Source organism: Equus przewalskii, unplaced genomic scaffold (genome assembly GCF_037783145.1).
Source record: "Equus przewalskii isolate Varuska unplaced genomic scaffold, EquPr2 contig_13320, whole genome shotgun sequence".
Classification (NCBI taxonomy): domain Eukaryota; kingdom Metazoa; phylum Chordata; class Mammalia; order Perissodactyla; family Equidae; genus Equus; species Equus przewalskii.
Window position 1 is genome coordinate 20,989 of NW_027227161.1, and position 19,687 is coordinate 40,675.

General features: G+C 42.8%; 1 protein-coding gene across 1 annotated transcript; it reads right to left on the bottom strand.

Annotated features, from left to right (window-relative positions):
- Positions 1 to 2,157: 2,157 nt before the first annotated feature.
- On the bottom strand, positions 2,158 to 7,166 carry LOC103543254 (zinc finger protein 709-like). Its single transcript, XM_008510145.2, has 2 exons — positions 7,032 to 7,166; positions 2,158 to 6,322 (listed from the first exon to the last, which is right to left on the bottom strand). Exons 1-2 carry the CDS (start codon positions 7,037 to 7,039, stop codon positions 5,710 to 5,712), a joined length of 621 nt encoding a protein of 206 aa, XP_008508367.2. The 5' UTR covers positions 7,040 to 7,166; the 3' UTR covers positions 2,158 to 5,709.
- Between the last annotated feature and the right edge of the window lie 12,521 nt (positions 7,167 to 19,687).

A 19,687-nucleotide genomic window follows, 5' to 3' on the forward strand; every position in this document is an offset into this window, starting at 1 on the left:
GCCCTGTCTGATGTAGCGACAGAAGGCAGCATCTCTGCAGTGGACTCTGTCGGGTGGGGTGGTGCACACTGTCCATAAAGTTTATGAACACCCTGGTCACCCATGTGCTCCTAAGTGACTGTCCAAGTGGCCAGTGTGTCTAAAATGGAAATGATCTCCTCAGAATTGATTCCATCAGAGAACGGAACACTCCTGACTGCTCATGGGATATTCCAGAGGAGCAATGTTTGGCTTCATGCTGTAAATACCCATCTCTTCAATAAGGTGGCTTTTCACTAGAAAGCCTGGGGGGTCCTGCATTCAGGACCCAAGGCAAAATGGGAAGCTGGCTTGGAGCATCATCCACTGAGGCCCTGGAAGGGACTCCATTTACATAAAGACTCTGTCAGTTGCCAGCAGTGGCTTCTCTAATTGTGTGCAGCACCTTGTGAAGAGAATAGTTCTGGTACAAGAATGCCTTGGGTAATTTATGTCCACCATGAGGGTTTAGAGACTCTTGGAAGCTCAATGAGAGGTGGCTAAGGCATCTTTGAGAAGGACTGTGGGGAGGGGGACACTAATGGAATGTTATTTCAAACAGTCCAGAGCCTTTTGTTTCCCAATTCAACGTGAGTCAATTTCTAAGTGTCGTGTGAATAAGCAAGCAAGCAGATCTGACAAATTTGAGAAGGCTGTGTCACTGTGGCTGACAGAATGTGCTCATGGCATGGTTTCTACCACTGCTTCTGCCACCCTCTCAGCTCACAGGCCCCTCCTGTTGCCTCAGAGAAAATGTACAGAGTGCGACATGTGTGGATTTCTAAAGATTTTTCCAAGTGAGTAGGCACAGAGTAGGCTTGAGTGGGGAAATGAAGAGCTGGAAATGGTCTATGGATGGCAGTGAGATCTGATGATGCTACACGTGAATAAGGATGTCCCAGGCAGCCTCTGCTTGGGATGCACTTTCATGTTTTAGACCGTGGTATTTCCAAAGACCTGTCAATGAACCTGATTTACACTCAAAGACAGAGTCTGGGAGGCCTTTCGCGTCACTCCTGTTAGGAGTATGAGCTGAGGGCAGGGGCAACCCTAGGGCATGTTTTCTCAATGAAGAGAGGGTTGCAAAACAGGCCTGTTGAGGACTGAGTCCTTGTTGTCAGTCCTGCAACCTTCCTAAGAAGGACCCCACAGTGGTGGAAAGATCTGAGCACATTAAAATGCAGATTCAGGAGACCTTGACATTCTTCTATCATGTGAAAGCAATTATACTATTCATTTTCTAGTAACTATACATAATACATATGTAAAGATACATAAAATACTTCAGGTGGTCTCATGAGTTTTCACAAATGTATGGGAATACTGCCACCAAAAGATGAAAAACAACCCATCATCTCAAAAGAACAATCCCGTGGTGTCCATTGGAATGAAACCCCTCCAATTCATAAGTTTACACTAAAAAAAGGGAAAACATTCCATTCCCCTTGCTGTTTTAAACCTTGAAGCTGTTACTGCTTCTCCCCAAGTTTCCACATCATGTGCTGCACATCTAAGCATATGGAAAGGAAACCTGTGATCAGCTACCTGGACTCCACACTGCATGGCTTGTGAGGGACGCTGAAACGGTACCAGCAAGAGCACAGTCTCGGAGAAGGAAAGGCTTCAGAGTGGCACAGTGGACCTATTTCCCCGGCTGGGTTTGCATTGTCTCACAATATCCCTAAACTCAAAGGCCTCAGCTGAGTCTAAAGGACATATTGAAAATGCTATGTAGGATACCAAGAAGAGAATTTATCTATTTAAATGAGGTACTTCATAGTAAACAGTGTCCAATACACCATAGGAAATACATCGGTGTTTTGACTGTAAGTAGGAAAGGCAAAGCTGTTCCAGAGGACCAGGAGCGGGCTGCATCCACTGCAAGGCCAAGTCTTACCCTGCTGAAGAGAAAAGTGTCCGACAGCTTGTTCATTAAAAGTACAGTTTCCAAGATGAAACTAACAGTATTTTGTGACCACAGAGGTAAAAATGATAAAGGATAAAAGCCCAAATCCTAAAAACGACTCTTTTCCTTGTTCTTACTAAAATGACTGACTGCAACTTCTTAAAATTTAACTTTCCTTCACTCTATTGTTTTTGCCTTCGAGAAAACAATGATTCGGTTCACAAAGCAAAAAGTTTACAAAAGATAGAATTAAGTTTACCTCCTCACATCACTGAAGACAGAAAATAACGTGCCTCCTTGAATAGCAGTCCAACCCACAAACACAGGCCAGAATCTTGTAAGAAGTCCTTTGAGCACTGTTACCGCTACACCTCAAGGTCCTTTAGGTCTGTGGTCATTCTTACTAGAATTCCTGACACCCCTCTCTGACTGCAGGCGCAATCCTGCAGGTCAGCGGAAGAGGGCACTGAAAAAAGCCCTGATGGTTAACTTTTGGCTTAAAAATGAATGAGGAATTATTTTCATGACGATAACTGTGACTGTCAAAGAATAAGAAATAGTTTGCCTGGGGAAGAAATCCCTGAATTGGTCTGCACATGATAAAATTGACTTAAACCATACAATGATTAAATGAAGAACACTGTAAAGTATATCTGAAGATCCATGATCAAAAATGGATATTAATAGTCTGTAACAATGAAATCCACACTAATATTTATTAACATCGGATGGACTGGAACAGTTCATAAAATACATCAATGAAACAACTACAGAAGTGCTCATTTCCCAAACAGATGGACATAGTCTTATTGATGTACACTCAAGGGTTACTGAGAACATATCGACGAAATGCATTCAAACTACAAGTAACAGGAAATACACAGTCTTCCCAATGTGAGAAAGGTGAGTGTTCTCACACGGAAGAACTGGGGGAAGGCAGCCGCTGCACCAGAAGCAAAGAAACAAACTCGCAGGTGCTTCTTTTCACATCGCATTGGAGATGCCACGGTCAAGCAGGAAAATGTGCTCACTAGCACTATCAACAGCAAAGCTGTTTCCTATACACATCAGACCGTATTCAATTATCACCTACAGAAAAGGGGAATCAGACAACACTCCCACCACAAAGGTCTGAATTGGCTTCCTGGTGGACACAAGAGGCCTTACAGAAAGACCCTAACTCCAATGGATCTTTGATGTGAAACTGGTGGAAAATGCATCTCTACCAAAATGGAAATCAACTAGTTATTGCTGGTTTTCAAGATACTCTTGACAAGAAGGGCAAAGAATCCAGAAAAAGGGATGGAAGGTGGTGTCCTTGAAGCTCCTACATAACTGTCTCCCTCCCTGTGTGATGGCTCGAAAATCTGCCTAAGGCCTTGTGTGCTTCTGCCTTCCAGATCTCATGTAAGTGAGGCCATTGGGGAATTCCAACAAGGAGCCAGCAATGGGACGGATTGTTAACGATCTAGCTCTTCAGATTACCCTCACTAACATGATGCAGTACAGGGGTGATGTGTCCAGCTCTAGATTTTGTTGCCCTGCCACAGGCCTCTACTTAATTCAAAGTCTATTCACCCAATACCAGTCAGAAGGAAGGAGAAACTGCAAAGGCCCAAATAGGAAAACAAGAATTCACAGGAAGTACACTCTTGGATAAACTTGCCACACATAAATTCTTTTCCAACTGTTTAATAGTGCAGAACATAAAAACAGGCTCCTCCACCCACCACCCCCAAAAAGGAGCTTTCTCTGAAACATGTACAATATGTACAATGGATGAGGCACGTGCAGGAACTGTAATACAAGGCCAGTAAGAAAATCACGACAAATACAAACCGCCACTTTTCAATAGCCCCCTAACACAGAACAATTAAAACATTATTTAATTTAAAACTAAAGATAAAATATTATTAACTGACGTAAGGGAAAAGCACTACCTGTGAATCTTATTTACTATTTATGAAGGATGACTAGCAGAATCATCTCACCTCAATATTCATTTCTGAAGTAATTAATAGAAATCCACAGCCAATGTGGCACTTTAAGAAAGGCTTGATAGATACAATCTATTTATTTTATAACAACTCTTTCATGTTGAAAGTTTTCCACAACCTTATATACAAATTAATTTCCATGAAGCTTTCTCACATGACTTACATTTACATTTCTTTTTGGTGGGAGTTTCACATAGAAGGATGTAGGCCAATTGAAGTCTTTCTCATGCTGTTTACATTCAAGACGTTTTTATCAAGTGAGTCCTTTCATGCCTTCAGGAAGAACTGGGATGACAAAAGTCTTTCCAAATTGTTTATGTCCACATGGTTTATCCTCTCCTGTGCATTTGTGCATATCCTCAAAAGCTTGTATGAGAAGTAAAGCCTGTCTTACGTTCCTGACATTCATGAGGCTTTCTCTCCACTGTGACTTCTTTCATGGACCCGAAGAGAACTGGAAGCAGTGAAGACTTTATTGCATATTTTACATTCAGAGGGCTTCTCTACAGTGTGAGTTCTTTCATGGACTCGAAGAGACTTGGAAAAAGTGAATGCTTTACTGCACTGTTTACATTCAAATGGTTTCTCTCCAGTGTGAGTTCTTTCAGGTATTGGAAGATAACTGGAAGAAGTGAATGCCCTACCGCATTTTTTACATTCGCAGGGTTTCCCTCCACTGTGAATTCTTTCATGTCTTGAAAGATAGCTGATACAACTGAACACTTTATCACGTATTTCACATTTAAAGGGTTTCTCTCCAGTGTGAGTTCTTTCAAGGACTCGAAGAGATTTGGAAACAGTGAATGCTTTACCACACTGCTGACGTTCATAGGGTTTCTCTCCAGTATGAATTCTTCCATGTATTTGAAGAGAACTGGAAGAAGTGAATGCTTTACCACATTTTTGACATTTGTAGGGTTTCTCTCCAGTGTGAGTTCTTCCATGTCTTTGAAGATAACTGGAACAAGTGAATGCTTTACCGCATTTTTGACATTTGTAGGGTTTCTCTCCAGTGTGAGTTCTTTCATGTATTTGAAGATAACTGGAAGAAATGAATGCTTTACGGCATCTTTTACATTCATAGGGTTTCCCTTCAGTATGAATTCTTCCATGTATTTGAAGATAACTGGAAGAAGCGAATGCTTTACCACATTTTTGACATTTGTAGGGTTTCTCTCCAGTGTGAGTTCTTTCGTGTATTTGAAGAGAACTGGAAGAAGTGAATGCTTTACTGCATTTTTTACATTCATAGGGCTTTGCTCCTGTGTGATTTCTTTCATGCTTTGAAAGAGAAGCAGTATAACCAAAGGCTTTACCACATCTTTTACATTCAAAGGGCTTCTCTCCAATATGAATTCTTCCATGTATTTGAAAAGAACTGGAAGAACTGAATGCTTTACCACATTTCTTACATTCATAGGGTTTCCCTTCAGTATGAGTTCTTTTATGTATTGAAAGATGACTGGTAGAAGTGAACGCTTTACCACATTGTTCACATTCATAGGGTTTCTCTCCACTGTGACTTCTTTCATGGACTCAAAGATAACTGGAACAAGTGAATGCTTTACTGCATTTTTCACATTTGTAGGGTTTCTCTCCAGTATGAATTCTTTCATGTATTTGAAGATAACTGGAAGAAGTGAATGCTTTACCGCATTTTTCACATTTGTAGTGTTTCCCTCCAGTGTCAGTTCTTTCATGTGTTGAGAGACAATTGGTAGAAATGAATGCTTTACCAGATATTTTACATTTAAAGGGCTTCTCTCCAGTGTGAGTTCCTTCAGGTATTCAAAGAGAAGTGGAAGAAGTGAATGTTTTATCGCATTTCTTACATTTGTAGGGTTTCTCTCCAGTATGAATTCTTCCATGTCTTTGAGCAAAACTGGAATAAGTGAATGATTTACTGCACTTTTTACATTTGTAAGGTTTCCCTCCAGTGTGAGTTCTTCTGAGTGTTGAGAGACAAATGGTAGAAATGAAGGCTTTACCACATATTTTACATTTAAAGGGCTTCTCTCCAGCGTGAGTTCTTACATGGATTTGAAGATAAGTGGAGGAAGTGAACGCTTTACCGCATTTCTTACATTCATAGGGTTTCTCTCCAGTATGAGTTCTTTCATGTGTTTGAAGTAAAGTGAGGTAAGTGAAGGCTTTCCCACATTCCTTACATTTATATGGCTTCTCTCCATATTTTTGATAGTCATATGTTTTATGTTCAGTGTGACGTGTAATGTGCGTTTTCAGCAATGAATGATGCGTGAAGGCTCTTCCACATGCACTGCATCCCCATGGTTTAGCTCCTGTAGTTTTCTTGGTCATTCTGAGATATGGAAGAAGGCTGACGTTTCCTCTGCACTGACTACCTTCTTCACTTTCCCAGAGTCTCCCTACCACATGCCTTCTGTACAAATGAGAAGCACATTGTTAGTCATTTCTCTATTAAGGATTTTACGTTTATTATGATTTATAGGGAATGTTCATGTTTTCTTCCTTCTGTGAATTCTCTGAAATGAAATATACTGAATTTTCTGCAAGAGGACTTCACCCTTGCTATTATCCAAACAGTGATATTCATTCACAGGGTTCACTAATACTATTTCTAAGTGAACTATTTTGCAAAAAGTGAACCTCTACATCACATTTCAGAAAGTATACTTGGTGAAAATTTCCTAAGAATACCTAAATTTGAAGCAAGCGTTGTTTTCTCTTTGTAAAAAAAATTTCTTAACGTACAAGGAATCGTACACGACACAGAGATTTCTACTGTGTCACTCACTGTAGTTTTGTCTGCTGGTCTTTGCACTGATCTTTAACATCATGATCTTCCCATGTTATTACTGAAATGCAGACACAGAAAGTTTATTCCAAATATTAGAAATTATAGAAAAAGTTGTAGATTCTAAGTATTTGATAATCTATGGCCATGTCTACTGTATTTAGTAACCTGCTCTTTCCACCTTCTACATCTCACAACATTCTTTTTGTATTTTGTGAGGAAGATTAGCCCTCAGCTAACATCTGCCATCAATCTTCCTCTTTTTGCTGAGGAAGACTGGCCCTCAGCTGACATCTGACCCCATCTCCCTCTACTTTGTAAGTGGGACGCCTACCTCAGCATGACTTGCCAAGCAGTGGCATGTTCACACCCGGGATCCAAACTGGCAAACCCCAGGCCACCAAAGCGGAAAGTGCGAACTTAACCACCTCACCATCAGGCCAGGGCCTTAGAACACTCTTCATGGGCAAGCAGCACTTGTTCTCTCATTGATGCAGTGAAGGAATGTCCTCACTCTTATCTACTGAGGCCAGGTGCCTGAAGGTTTCCCACATCACATCTCTGTAGAGTCTCTTCTGTGAAGGATCCAGTAAAGCCCACTCCTCTGGGGTGAAGTTCACAGCCACGTCCTCAATGGCCACTGAGTCCTGAAACACCACAAATGTGTATAGGGCAGGATGCATAAGGCTGATAGCACTGGGGATCTATACTCCAATTCTAGGAAGGTAACATGGGATTCTGTTATCTCCAAACATTTATTCTATGTTGTAATCATCACAAACTCGCTTTTTTTCTGCACACATGTTCATCAATTTAACAATATTACGAACACATGGAAATATTTACACAGTTTTACTGTGATGACATTACATCCTGTTTCTCTCTAATAACAAGTTCCAGAACGGGTTGGGAAATGACAGAAATGCTATACAAATGAAATAAATATTATCATTTGTGGACCAATGATCCCTCGTAAGAAAAGTTCTTTCATCTTCTTCCATATTACCCACCGGATACGGCACTCCATGAGGCAGAGGGTGAAATCTATGGGATGTTTCAGTGAATAAAAACACAGTGAACAACTGGAAGCTTTTTGGTCTGCTCCCATGACCAAACTGAGAGTTTAGGAGTCCAGTGAAAATCACACTTTGACCAAGCTCAGCTGCCCACCCTGTCCTAAACTATGCCAGGCCATTACAGGTAATCAGACGCAGCTGGCTGAATGGAAATCCTCTTCTGGTGAAACACTGCTTTTAACTTGTGAAATATTGATCATGGACTCAGTTCTACCTTTGTCATGCTGTATGCTTTGACGGGGCTGGAATTACTATGAACTGAGAGCTCAGGCACAAGGAAGAAGCCATGAAAATTGGAGGAAGGGATGAGTCCATAGGTGGAGAACAGGGGAGTTTCAGGGAAGTGAAACTACCCTCTACAACACAGAGATGATGGGGACACGTCATTAGACATTAGCCAAAACCCACACAGTGTGTAACACACAGAGTCAATGCTAATGTGCACCGTGCACTGTAATGCGTCCATATGGGCTTGGAAATTGTAATAAGTGTACACAAGTAATACCAAATGTAAAAGAGTGCCACCTGTGTGGATGCAGAGACAAGGGTTATGTGGGAACTGTAAATTCTAATCAATTTTTCCGTAAACTTAAAACCTCTCTCTTTTTAGAAAATGATGAAGACAGACTCATGACAATTCACCCCTTTTTTACTGAAACAAGACAGCTCTCATTCAACTGACTTCAACTTATTCTTTTTTCAAGATGGGCCCTGAGCTAACATCTGTTGCCAATCTGCTTTTGTTATTCTTCATCTGCCAAAAGCCCCCAATACATGGTTGTATATTCTAGTCGAAGATCCTTCTAGTTGTGCCATGACTTCAACTGATCTCAGGAAGCCAGGCTGTGCTCTAGGAGCCTGAGACCAAAGGGGAGGGGAAACTTACATCGAATGCCTTGTTGGGGAGCACAGCACTGGATCCTCTGAGAAGCGCCATGGTCACTATCAGTAGTAGCAGAACCCCAAGGTGGATGACGAGCGTCCTGCTATTGTAGACCTATTAGTGTACAGACGAGTGTGAATCTGACTTCTATTTTGGGGATCTCTGAGTCAAGAGGTTTCCAGAGTTCTTTTCCCACAAAGGGGCAAGACAACTGGTTGCTTTATAGAGTTCAAGTGCCTGGGCTTAAGTTGGTTTGAACCAATCCCTTTGCTCTGACAAAGTCAGACTGGGGTGTTGTCATTATAACCCAGAGGGTCAGGGTCTTTGTTACAATAGACCCTCTGTTGCAGCGGCAGAGTGACTTAGGGGCTCTGGGGAGCCCTCTGGAATCTTGCTTCCTACTGCCTGCATTTTCCTGTCCCTTTTTTCTCTCTGAAATAATTGCTCTTGAAGGAGTGACCATCGGATGGGCTCAGCTCAGTGACAGGGTACAATCATCCTCATAACTGCACACTCCCCCTAATGTCAAGGCAACTCCAGCCGCAGTCTCACCTTCACTCTCAACACACACACAGAGGCCACGCAAGACACTGACAGAAGATCACATTAAGGAGGGCCTGATTCCCAGACTCCTGCACTCAGAGGACAAGAATTTCCCAAACTGCCAACCTGGAGTACTCTGCAGTTAGAACCCAGGCTTGGTGGGGTCAACAGTGCAACACAGGGCAGCACAGCGCCCAGGAGGAGCTGCCCAGCAAGCAGCAGCCCACAGTGCAGGAGCCTCCAGGCTTTCTCATCAGCCTGTCCAGGGAAGAAGGCCCAGGGGAAAGGGAGGGTGAGGCATAAGTGTTCAGTCATCAAACATCATCAGTACCAAACCCTCCCATTCATCACAAGAACAAACTTGGGGGATAAAAAAAAATAGGCATTCGCCCTGGCTTGCTTTTATATAAAGAAACACTAACAGCATGGTGAAGCAGTGATCAAAACTGGCCATGTAGGGAGGCTGGTGTCTGAGCAGAGGAGTGGGGCAGGACTGCAGGCAGGGAGTCTCCTTAAGTGTTTCCTCTCTTACGAATTTTTTAAACCTTCCCACGCAGTATTTATTTAAAATAAGGGGAGACACGGGCTGGCCCAGTGGTACAGTGGTTAAGTCCACGTGCTCTGCTTCAGAGGCCTGGGCTTCACCAGTTTGGATCCTGGCGAGGACCTACACACCTTTTACCACGCCAGGCTGAGGCAGGCATCCCACATATAAAATAGAGGAAGATGAGCACAATCTTAGCCCAGGGCACATCTTCCTCAAAAACATAAAATAACATAAGGAGAGATTTATATACGTCATATTTTCCCACGTTTGACCACCATTTTTAAAAGACCTTTTAAAGACTTTTTTTAACATTTCTACATAGGAAACCATTCCAAGATTTAATCCTTTAAACACCAATGGACATAAAACTGTAAACCATAAAAAATTTACCAATCTCTTTCTACCAAAAAAGACAAGGGGCACTTTGCTTTGTGCCTCCACTATATTTACCTCGAGAATATTTTTAGGAAGTAGTAGCATATTATAATACCTTAGGGATCTGCAATGAAGCCCTGAGTAAACTAGGAATTCCAAAGATTTACACAAGCTTGGACCTGATTCCTCAGATCAATGAAAATAGAAATTCAACTGCCTTTTCCCTACATCTATTGACACAGAATTCAGGACTGGCCCAGCGGCATAGTCCTTAAGTTCACTTTGCTCTGTTTCAGTGCCCTGGGGTTCGCATGTTTGGATCGCAGGTGTGGACCTACCACTGCTCATCAAGCCATGCTGTGGCAGCATCCCACATAAAATGGAGGAAGATGGGCACAGACGGTAGCTCAGGGAAAATCTTCCTCTTTCACACACACACAAACCATAAGAAAATGAATGCAATTCATTTGCCTCAGGAATAGTACAGCCTTTTAAATGTCACAGTTCTCTAGGGACAAGGACACACAAAATTGACCTAAACATGGAAAATGCAGCTGAGAATTGAAATACACCCATGTCACATCTTGACGTTCTCTTGTCTAAATGGAAAAAAAACTGTTGATTTCCACAATTTTCTTGTCTTGCTAACATAACACCTCTGAAATTACATTTTCAAACCCCAAGTGCAACTGGAAACTAGAAGCAGAGGACTGCAATCTTCAACTGATAAAGGAATCCAAGGACAGAAACGGGAATATTCCAACCAGCTCATAGACGCAGCCTGCTGGCCTGCAGCCCAGAAGGAAACCTACACTGAGAAAGTGACCATATTCCCAGACTTGAGGTGTACACTCTGCCAGTTGAGACAGATCCCCTGGAGAGGGTCAGGCCCTGGAGAAGGAGAGTGGGGACCCCTGAGCAGTCACAGGAATGCACTCTGGGAGCCCCACACACGCTCCCTCTCCTCTGAGCATGGAGGCACTGCCTCCACCAGGTCCCACTCTCACATGTGAGGAAACTCTCCGCTGGGTTCAGTTTAAGCTTCTGACCCACATGAACTCCAAATTCATGAACCCTTTGTCCACAGGACGGAACATCTGATCTTCACAGCTTTTCTCACCCTGCACAGATTACACTCTCAGTGCACCTAAGTGTTGATGCAAAACTGAAACGATGTCTAAAATATCTAGGCCTAAGGAACCACAACCACAACCTCAGAAAGGGTGTCACTGCCCACCGCATGAGCACGTGCACTGCCAGCTTTCCAGGGCTCTGCAGCTCGTCTCAGGAGAAAGACTCCTTCCATGGGGGTGTGAGCAGTAGGAAACCTGCAGGGGGAGGCCCCCGGAAGGAAAAACAACTGGGCCTTCAAGGCCTTCCCTCTGCAGGCCCAAGGGGCCTTAGCTTGGGTCTTGGACTGGGGGCCTCTGCTCCCCACTGGAGATGCTCTGGAACCTCAGCGTTATTTTAAATAACACAAACCCAGTGTTGGAATAATCCAGCAAAATCACTTAAACGCAGTCCTTCCACAGAAAATAAGGGAGAATATTATTCGGTATTTCTACCACTTCAACTAGAAAAGCACAAATGTCTATTCCTTTAAGAAAAAATGTGAATTACTACTGTTACTGAGCGAGGGCTCGCCACCTGATGCGCACAGAAGCTGAGACCATGGCACACCAGGCTTTGAAAGAAGAAACAGTTGACTGTGCCATCTATTGGCCAGGAGACAGGAGGACAGGCTGTCAACTCGGTCTCCCTCATCCAAAGCGTGGGCTGAGGCTTAAGGGAGCAGGGAGGGCCAGCTGGGATGCAAAGACCTGGCAGGGTGAGGTCTGACTGGCAGATCAAAACTTTCTATTCCGCACAGGCTCCTGGCTGGCCGCCTCCTGTGACAAAGAGCTTTAACATCCTGCTCTTAAGATGGAGTTAGTGACGGGAGGTTAGCAGGAAAAGCACGCTGAACAAGGGTCAAGTTGTCATGCAGATTTAACTCATTGCCTTCTCCATGGATACAGAGTTTCTAGAGATGCAGAGTCATCCTGCCCTTCCTGGCACACAGAGGGAGGCACCCTTACAAAGGGACGTTTCTCTTAGAATGTAAACTTCCCTTACAAAGGGGTAACTTCTACTAGCTTTTCAGAGCTTTGCCTGTGTCTGCTGCTTTTTGATAATCATCAGCTTAAAATAGCCCTTATGCCAAAGACGCACTATTTGGCATGACAACTCTGTTCCTGGGCCGGTGGTGACATTATTTCCATGACAAGAAATCACACTTGAACACTTGCGGTTTGCATGTCTCAGCCCTGGAATCTCCTTTGGAAGCACCCAAAAGTAAGGAACGCACCTCAGAAACTAACGAGAGAAACTCAAGGGAAGGGAGAGTGAAACAAGTATTCTTAACAAATGGAATATAATAAAGCAACATTATATTTTTTCTGAAATTCACCTCTTTGTTGCCTGTCTGGAACTCCTTTATAGTGTCTTTCAAGCTCTACTGACTAGATATATTTACCCTTCTTGAAAAACGGACACTTAAATCAGTGAATAATTTTTTCTCGTTCACAAACCTTGGGGTGTGTGACAATACCAATGGGACAGATCACCCAGCACATGTTTCCAAGGGGAACCCCCACCCAAAGGACTTGCCATAGGATGTCTGGGCCCGGATGATCCCCGGGAGAGGCACCAGGATTTCCTGCAGTGTAGTTCCTAGTGCTTATTCTCTGCTTTCCTCTCATGTAAAATAGCCACAGACAAATATGATCTTGAAAATAGAGCCCTCCAGGGCTCTGGGGGATAATGATAAACATTTAAAATATTGAGTCTGTTTGAAACGCGCCATGGAGGACAAAGTGTTGATGAGGATCCTGTGAAGGAAAGAGGGGAAGTGGCTTTGGGAGTGCTGGGAGGCATCTGAAAATGTACGGATTTACTGTCAGTCCCAGGAAGAGCAGCCTGTGACTGTAGATTGAGACGGTGCTCCCCAAACATTTGGAAAACTCAGGAGAAAACGGGTCCCCTCCGAGGAGAAATGAGGCCCTGGGGACCCCACAGACCGCAGCCCCTCCGCGCACGGACCCCGGAGACCGAGGCCCGACTGTCCTGCGGGCCCTCCCGCGGGCCCCGCACCGTCTGGGACACGCGGGGCTGCGGCCGCACAGCGGCCCGGAGACGCTCCGGCCCAAGTCGCCGCGCGCAGGGACCACAGGGCGCCCGGGGCCCGGCTGCCGGCCCCGCCCCCACGCTGAGGCCGGAGGGGCCTGAGGGCAGAGAGGTTCCGCCGGGGACTCGGGGCCGCAGACCCCGGGGGGCCCGCGGGAGGCCGGGCCCGCCCCGCCGCTTCCCACCAGCGCCTCCTCCCGCATTTGTCAATTTGCCCAAGCTTTTGGCAGAACCCACTTTTGGTATCAGTGATTTTCTCTGTGGTTATTCTATTCCTCATTTCATTGATTTCAGCTCCATCTTTCTTCTCTCATTTTCTCCTTGCTATGGGTTTGGTACCTCATGTTTTAGAGTCTGTTTAGGCGAAAGGTTAGGTTATGGATTCGAGATCTCTCCTTGCCAGTATAGGCACTGATAGCTATAAATTGTGTTCTCTGTTGTGTTTGAGATGCAGCCCTTTCAGCATGACATCATGTTCCTCAATACCTCTAGTGACATTTTCTGTTTTCAGGTCCATTTGGCAGATATTTTTATTAGCTCTCCAGCTGTCTTGTCGGGGCTGGTTACAGATGTATCTTTCCCAAACTTCTATATTCAATCTATTGGTATCTTTCAATCTAAAGTGTGTTTCTGACACATAGCACATATTTAGATGACAGTTTGTTAAATCTGAGGTGAGAATCTCTTCCTCCTGTAGGATAATGTAATCCATTCACATGTAGTACTATTGACATGGTTACAATTACATCCACCATTTTACTTTTAGTTTTCTACAATTCTCACGTTGTTTTAGTTTCTCTACTCCTCCTTTATAGCTTTTCTATTCCATTAAGTGAATATTTCCTAAAGTAGCATTTTAATTTGTAAATGTTTTTCACTGTATTTTTGAAGTTTTTTGGGGGTACCACTATTTAACATCTACTTAATTTACAAGAATGAGCTTCACATTTAAACAACCTTGATTCCACTGATTCATGCAAATGTTACTCATATATAGCTCTACGACCTTTTCCCATTTTGTGGTATTGTTATGCAGATTACATCTATTAATAATAGAACCCAATAATATATTGTTACTCTTCTTCCCTTACCATCTGTAGTAACCTTGTTAGCTCAATACAGCTTTGCATCCAGTCTTTTCTGCATTTAATGGTAAACATTATGCATATATTACATTTCTGCGTATTATACTCCCAACAGCACTTCACATACATAGTATCTTATACAATTCCTTTGATATCAATTAAGAATGGAGAAAATTGGCAGATTCTTTTCAGACTTACATCCTTCCTTACACTGGTGTCTTAGTTTCTCTATATTGATAGGAATTGCCACCCGGCATCACTTGCTTTCAGCTTAAAGACCTCCTTCACTCATTCTTGCATGGCAGTTGGCTATCAATACTTTCTCAGTTTTGTTTATCTGGAAATGTCTTTATTTCAATTTCCTTTTTTACCAGGTAGTTTTATTTTTTTAATGTTTTTTTCTTCTCCTCAAAGCCCCCCAGTACATAGTTGTGTGTTTTAGTTGGGGGTCTTTCTAGTTGTGGGACACCACCTCAGCATGGCTTGATGAGCAGTGCCATGTCGGCACCCAGGAGCTGAACCAGTGAAACCCTGGGCCACCAAAGCAGAGTGTGTAACCTCAACCACTCAGCCACAGGGCCGGCCCCTTTCCAAGGTAGTTTTGCTGATTATAGGATTCTTGGTTGACAGGTTTGTTCTTTGGGCACTTTGAATATGCTATGCCTTTGCCTTCTGACCTCGCTTTTTCTGCTGAGACACCAGCTCTTAATTTTACTGGGGCTTCCTTGTCTGAATTGGATCATTTTTTCAACGGCTGTTTTCTCACGGCGTCTGGTTTCTAATTTCCTGTATCTGTGCATTTACTTTAATTGTGTTGCAAATCAGACATTCTAAGTAATATATGGTAGTAACTCCAGGTACTCATCCCTCTCCTTCTGGGAGTTTTTACTATAATTGACTTATTTATTTGTTTCTGACTAGCTGGATTTCAGTCTATGTCTCTCATACAGAGTGGAATCTCTGACACAGCTCCTACAATGGGACATGGCTTTGAGAAAGCCTGCTCTTCTGGGACAGTGATATTGGGAGGGCCCTCTTTCTCTTTCATGAACCACAGCCAGTGGATAAACTTCAATAATTACTGGCTGCTTGTTCTACTGTTTTCACCAATGTCCTGGGGCATAATCTGCTCAATCAATAAATTCAATAAAATTCTGGCTTCTTTACAGAAATATTTTCTGAAGTCACTAGGTGGTATTTGTTCTGAGCCTTGGAAGCCTCCTCTCAGCAGTTTAATTCCCTGGGGTTTTTTCTTTTTTGAGAAAATCGTTGGCCTAGACTCAAAATTGTGTCTTGAACAATGATACCAGTCTACTGCTAATTGCCTTTCCTCACTTTCTTGATAGTGTCCTTTGCCTTGAACTTCTCATGATCTTGGGCCAACCACATCAACTGTTTGGAACGTGATTGAGAACGTTGTGTTCTGTGGCTCACCTCACCTGCGTGTTCAGGAAACAACTCTATGACAGGACCCTGGAGCTCCTTTGAGGACAATGGGAAGCCTCTCTCTGAGTGACAATCCCATTTTAGGAACAGAGGGCTCAGTGCAGTAAAGAGACAGCAGCCAGAGGTGCTCTCAATTGTGTCTACTGGTCCCTCACAAATGACTTATGTCACACTCACCTCATGAGATGGAAGAAGGGCAATCAGCACACAAGTATTGCCAGCTCACCACTCCAAGGGCATCAGCTCAGTTCCATGTGTAGGGACTGAAACAATGGTGTCCCTACTTTTCAAGCACACTTCCCCAGCACTTATTTACCCTCTCAGCAAGATAGCCCTGTGAGTGGGGGCTGAGTTGACAGGGGGCCGTGTCTTCTAGACTGCAGGGGTCTGGAGCAGAGTCTCCACCAGTGTGAGCTGGAGGAGATAGGAAGGCAGTGCTCTTTGTCCCAACACCACAGACTCTCATGTTTCTTTCAAAACTTCAAAGATTTTCCTGAATAAATGTTCATTTCATCTTTGCTTTCAGGACCATTTCCAGTGCCTTTAAATGTTTATTAAAGTAATTTTCACCAGTCTTACTGGGGAGTAGGTCAGCAGAGCTCCTCTCACAGTTATGCCACCCTAATACATTAGAGTGAAGGCCATTCCTCTCAGTACTCACCAGTGTGAAATAGGATGGAAGCAGCTCCAATATCACTTGTCATTGTATATGGGAACAGGACAGAAAATTTATTTTTTATGGTTTGCAAAACTGTATTGAATACTTCATAAAAACTGACGTTTAGAGAATTACATTAAAAAAATGCTTTCCCTTTTAAAATGAACCATGCATTCAACTTATAAAGTGTTAAAAGTAAAATACGGTGTTAGTCAGAGCTCACCAGGGAAACAGAACCAATATGATGTGAACAAGTAAGTGTGTGTCTGTTTATACATATATATCACTTGTTCTTTTCTTGTTTTAAGAAAGTGACTCATGCAAATACGTGGGGCTGGCCCCATGACCAAGTGGTTAAGTTCACGCACTCTGTACAGAGGCCCAGGGTTTCACTGGTTCAGATCCTGGGCATGGACATGGCACCACTCATCAGGCCACGTTGAGGCGGCATCCCACGTGTCATAACTAGAGGGACCCACAACTAAAATCTACAACTATGTACTGGGGGGATTTGGGGAGAAAAAGCAGAAAGAAAAAAAAAAGAAAGAAAAAAAGATTGGCAACAGTTGTTAGCTCAGGAGCCAATCTTAAAAAAAAAAAAAAGTGACTCATGCAAACATAAAGACTTCGTTAAATCAAAAATCTGTAGTCTAGATGAGTAAGCTGGGAACCCAGGAGAACTGTACTTCCAGTACAAATGCAGCTTACTTACAGAATTCCTCCCTGTTCTCAGAAGGGCAGTCTGTGCTCTATTAGGAATTAGAATTGATTGGATGAGGCGCATCCCCATGGGGGCCGATTCACTCAAACTCCACCCATTGAAATGTAATCTCTTGAAAGAAATCCCCGCAGAGATGCATCCAGTGGAATGTTTGAACCAGTATCTGGGCACTGTGGTGGAGCTGAGTTGACACAGAGCTAGTGGCTTGTACTTTTCCTATATTCTAGTGTCTGCCTGGCTTTGATAATCAGGGAGATGCTGGCCTCTAAAATGAGTTTCGAAGTATTTTCCCCACTTCCAGTTTTGGAAGAGTTTAACAAGGATTGGTGCGAATTCTCTGAACGTGGTGGTGTTTGGTAGTGGCATTGGGATTGGCAATGATTAACTATTTTGAGGTAGTTTACATGTTTCTAGGAATTTATCCATTGCTTCTAAGTTATCTGTTTCCATGCAAACGTACATAATAGTCCTTTTTTATCCTTCTTATTCTTGAGGCGCCATTGTAATATGTCCTCCTTCATTTCTGATTTTATGTACCTGAGTCTTCTCTCTTCATTGCTAGGGTTTGTTATTTTTATTTTTTTTAATTGAAACTGTTTGGGCTTTAATACTTCTTATTCCCTACCTTTACCTAATCTTGGTTTTACCTTCTTGTTCCTTAAGGTATAAATGTACGTTGTTAACTTGCTATCTTTTTCTTAATACAGGTGTTTTTCACTACTAACTTCCCTTTACTACTCCCTATGCCTCATCCTACAAGTTTTCTTAAATTGTATTTTCACATTTGCTTGTCTCAAGTTATTTTGAAAATTTCATTTATCTTGCTTCAGCAACACTTATATTAAATTCCCCTTCGATTTTGTCTTTGACTCAATGGTTTGTCCAAGAATGTTACTTAATTTCCACGTTTTTGAATTTTCACTATAAGATTTGAGATAAACAGGCCTTTAGTGTGAGGTTTCATGATTTCTTAAATACGAGTCAGACTATGTTTCGTGTTTGCTGCAGCTGGAGGGGTCAGGGGCTTCATGGTCTGCAGTGTCCTTGCACTTATCTCCCTGGTCTGTTGGATTTCCCTAGAAACTCATTCTTAAGTAGAATCTGTGTCTTGCAGCTCTGTTTTCATCCACTGTTTGTATCCTGGGGCCCTACCGATATGGTGTCAGGGATTTCAAAGGGAAATTGTCCTCTCATGTGATGATGAAACCTGCAATGTTTGGTGGTAAAGAATCCCTGGACCGTGAACTTTACAACAGGATCTGAGCACTTATATTTCCTCTGCTTTTGGCAGAGAGGAACCTGAGGTGACTGCAGGTGTCTATTTGAACTTTATACACTGAGTTAAGACGTGGGTACATTAGTTTTATCTGACGGATGGTCTACTTCACAGACAGCAATATGCTTTTCATGTATATCAAAAGGTTTTTCCTCATTTGCTGGATGAAGCAGGAGGCAATTTTTTCTGATCTTCAGTATGAAGACCACGTTGGGCTGCTGAAGGAAGCATTCATGAATGTGGGGGGACCCCTAAGACTGGCCCCTCCCTAGAGTTTTTAACTCTCAAGATAATCCATACTGTGTGTCTAGCAATTCATCTGTTGTTATGTTGATGTGTTCCTAGAAAGTTGCTTGCTCCAGTCACTCCGCCTCCTGGTACATGGGCATTATCTATATTCACCTTCTCTCATGTAGGGGGCACTGTTGCCATGTAAACTCAAATCTCTCATGGATCGAAGAAGAGGTGTTCCCTTTAAGAGTGTTTAGTATTTTTCTTCTGAAGATGAGAGCGATCACTCAGACATCTTTACACATCAGAACAGAAACCATTCACACACATCTGTCGCTCTGTATTTTGCACAGATCAATTGAACAGAATTGAAAGCCCAGAAATAAAACCACCCATCTATGGACAGCTACTCTTTGAGAAAGGACCTGAGGGCCTACAATGGATAAAAGAAATTCTCTTCAACAAATGGTGCTGGAAAACTGGACAGCCACATATAAAAGAACGAAAATTGACCATGCGTTTTCACCATTCACAAAAATAAAATCAAAATGGATCAAAGACCTAAGGCTGAGACCTGAAACCATAAGGCATCTAGAAGAAAATGTAGGCAGTACACTCTTTGACATCAGTATTAAAAGGATCTTTTCGGACACCATTTCTTCTCAGAGAAGGGAAACAACAGAAAGAATGAACAAATGGGACTGCATCAGACTAAAGAGCTTCTTCAAGGCTAGGAAAACAGGATTGAAACAAAAAACAACCCACTAACTGGGAAGAAGTATTTGCAAGTCATTTTCTATAAAGAACTCACACAACTCAACAACAAAAAATCAAACAACCCGATCCAAAAATGGGCAGGGGACATGAACAGACATTTCTCCAAAGCAGATATACGGATGGCCAATAGACACATGAAAAGATGCTCATCATCACTATCATGAGGGAAATGCAAATCAAAACTACACTAAGATATCACCTTACACC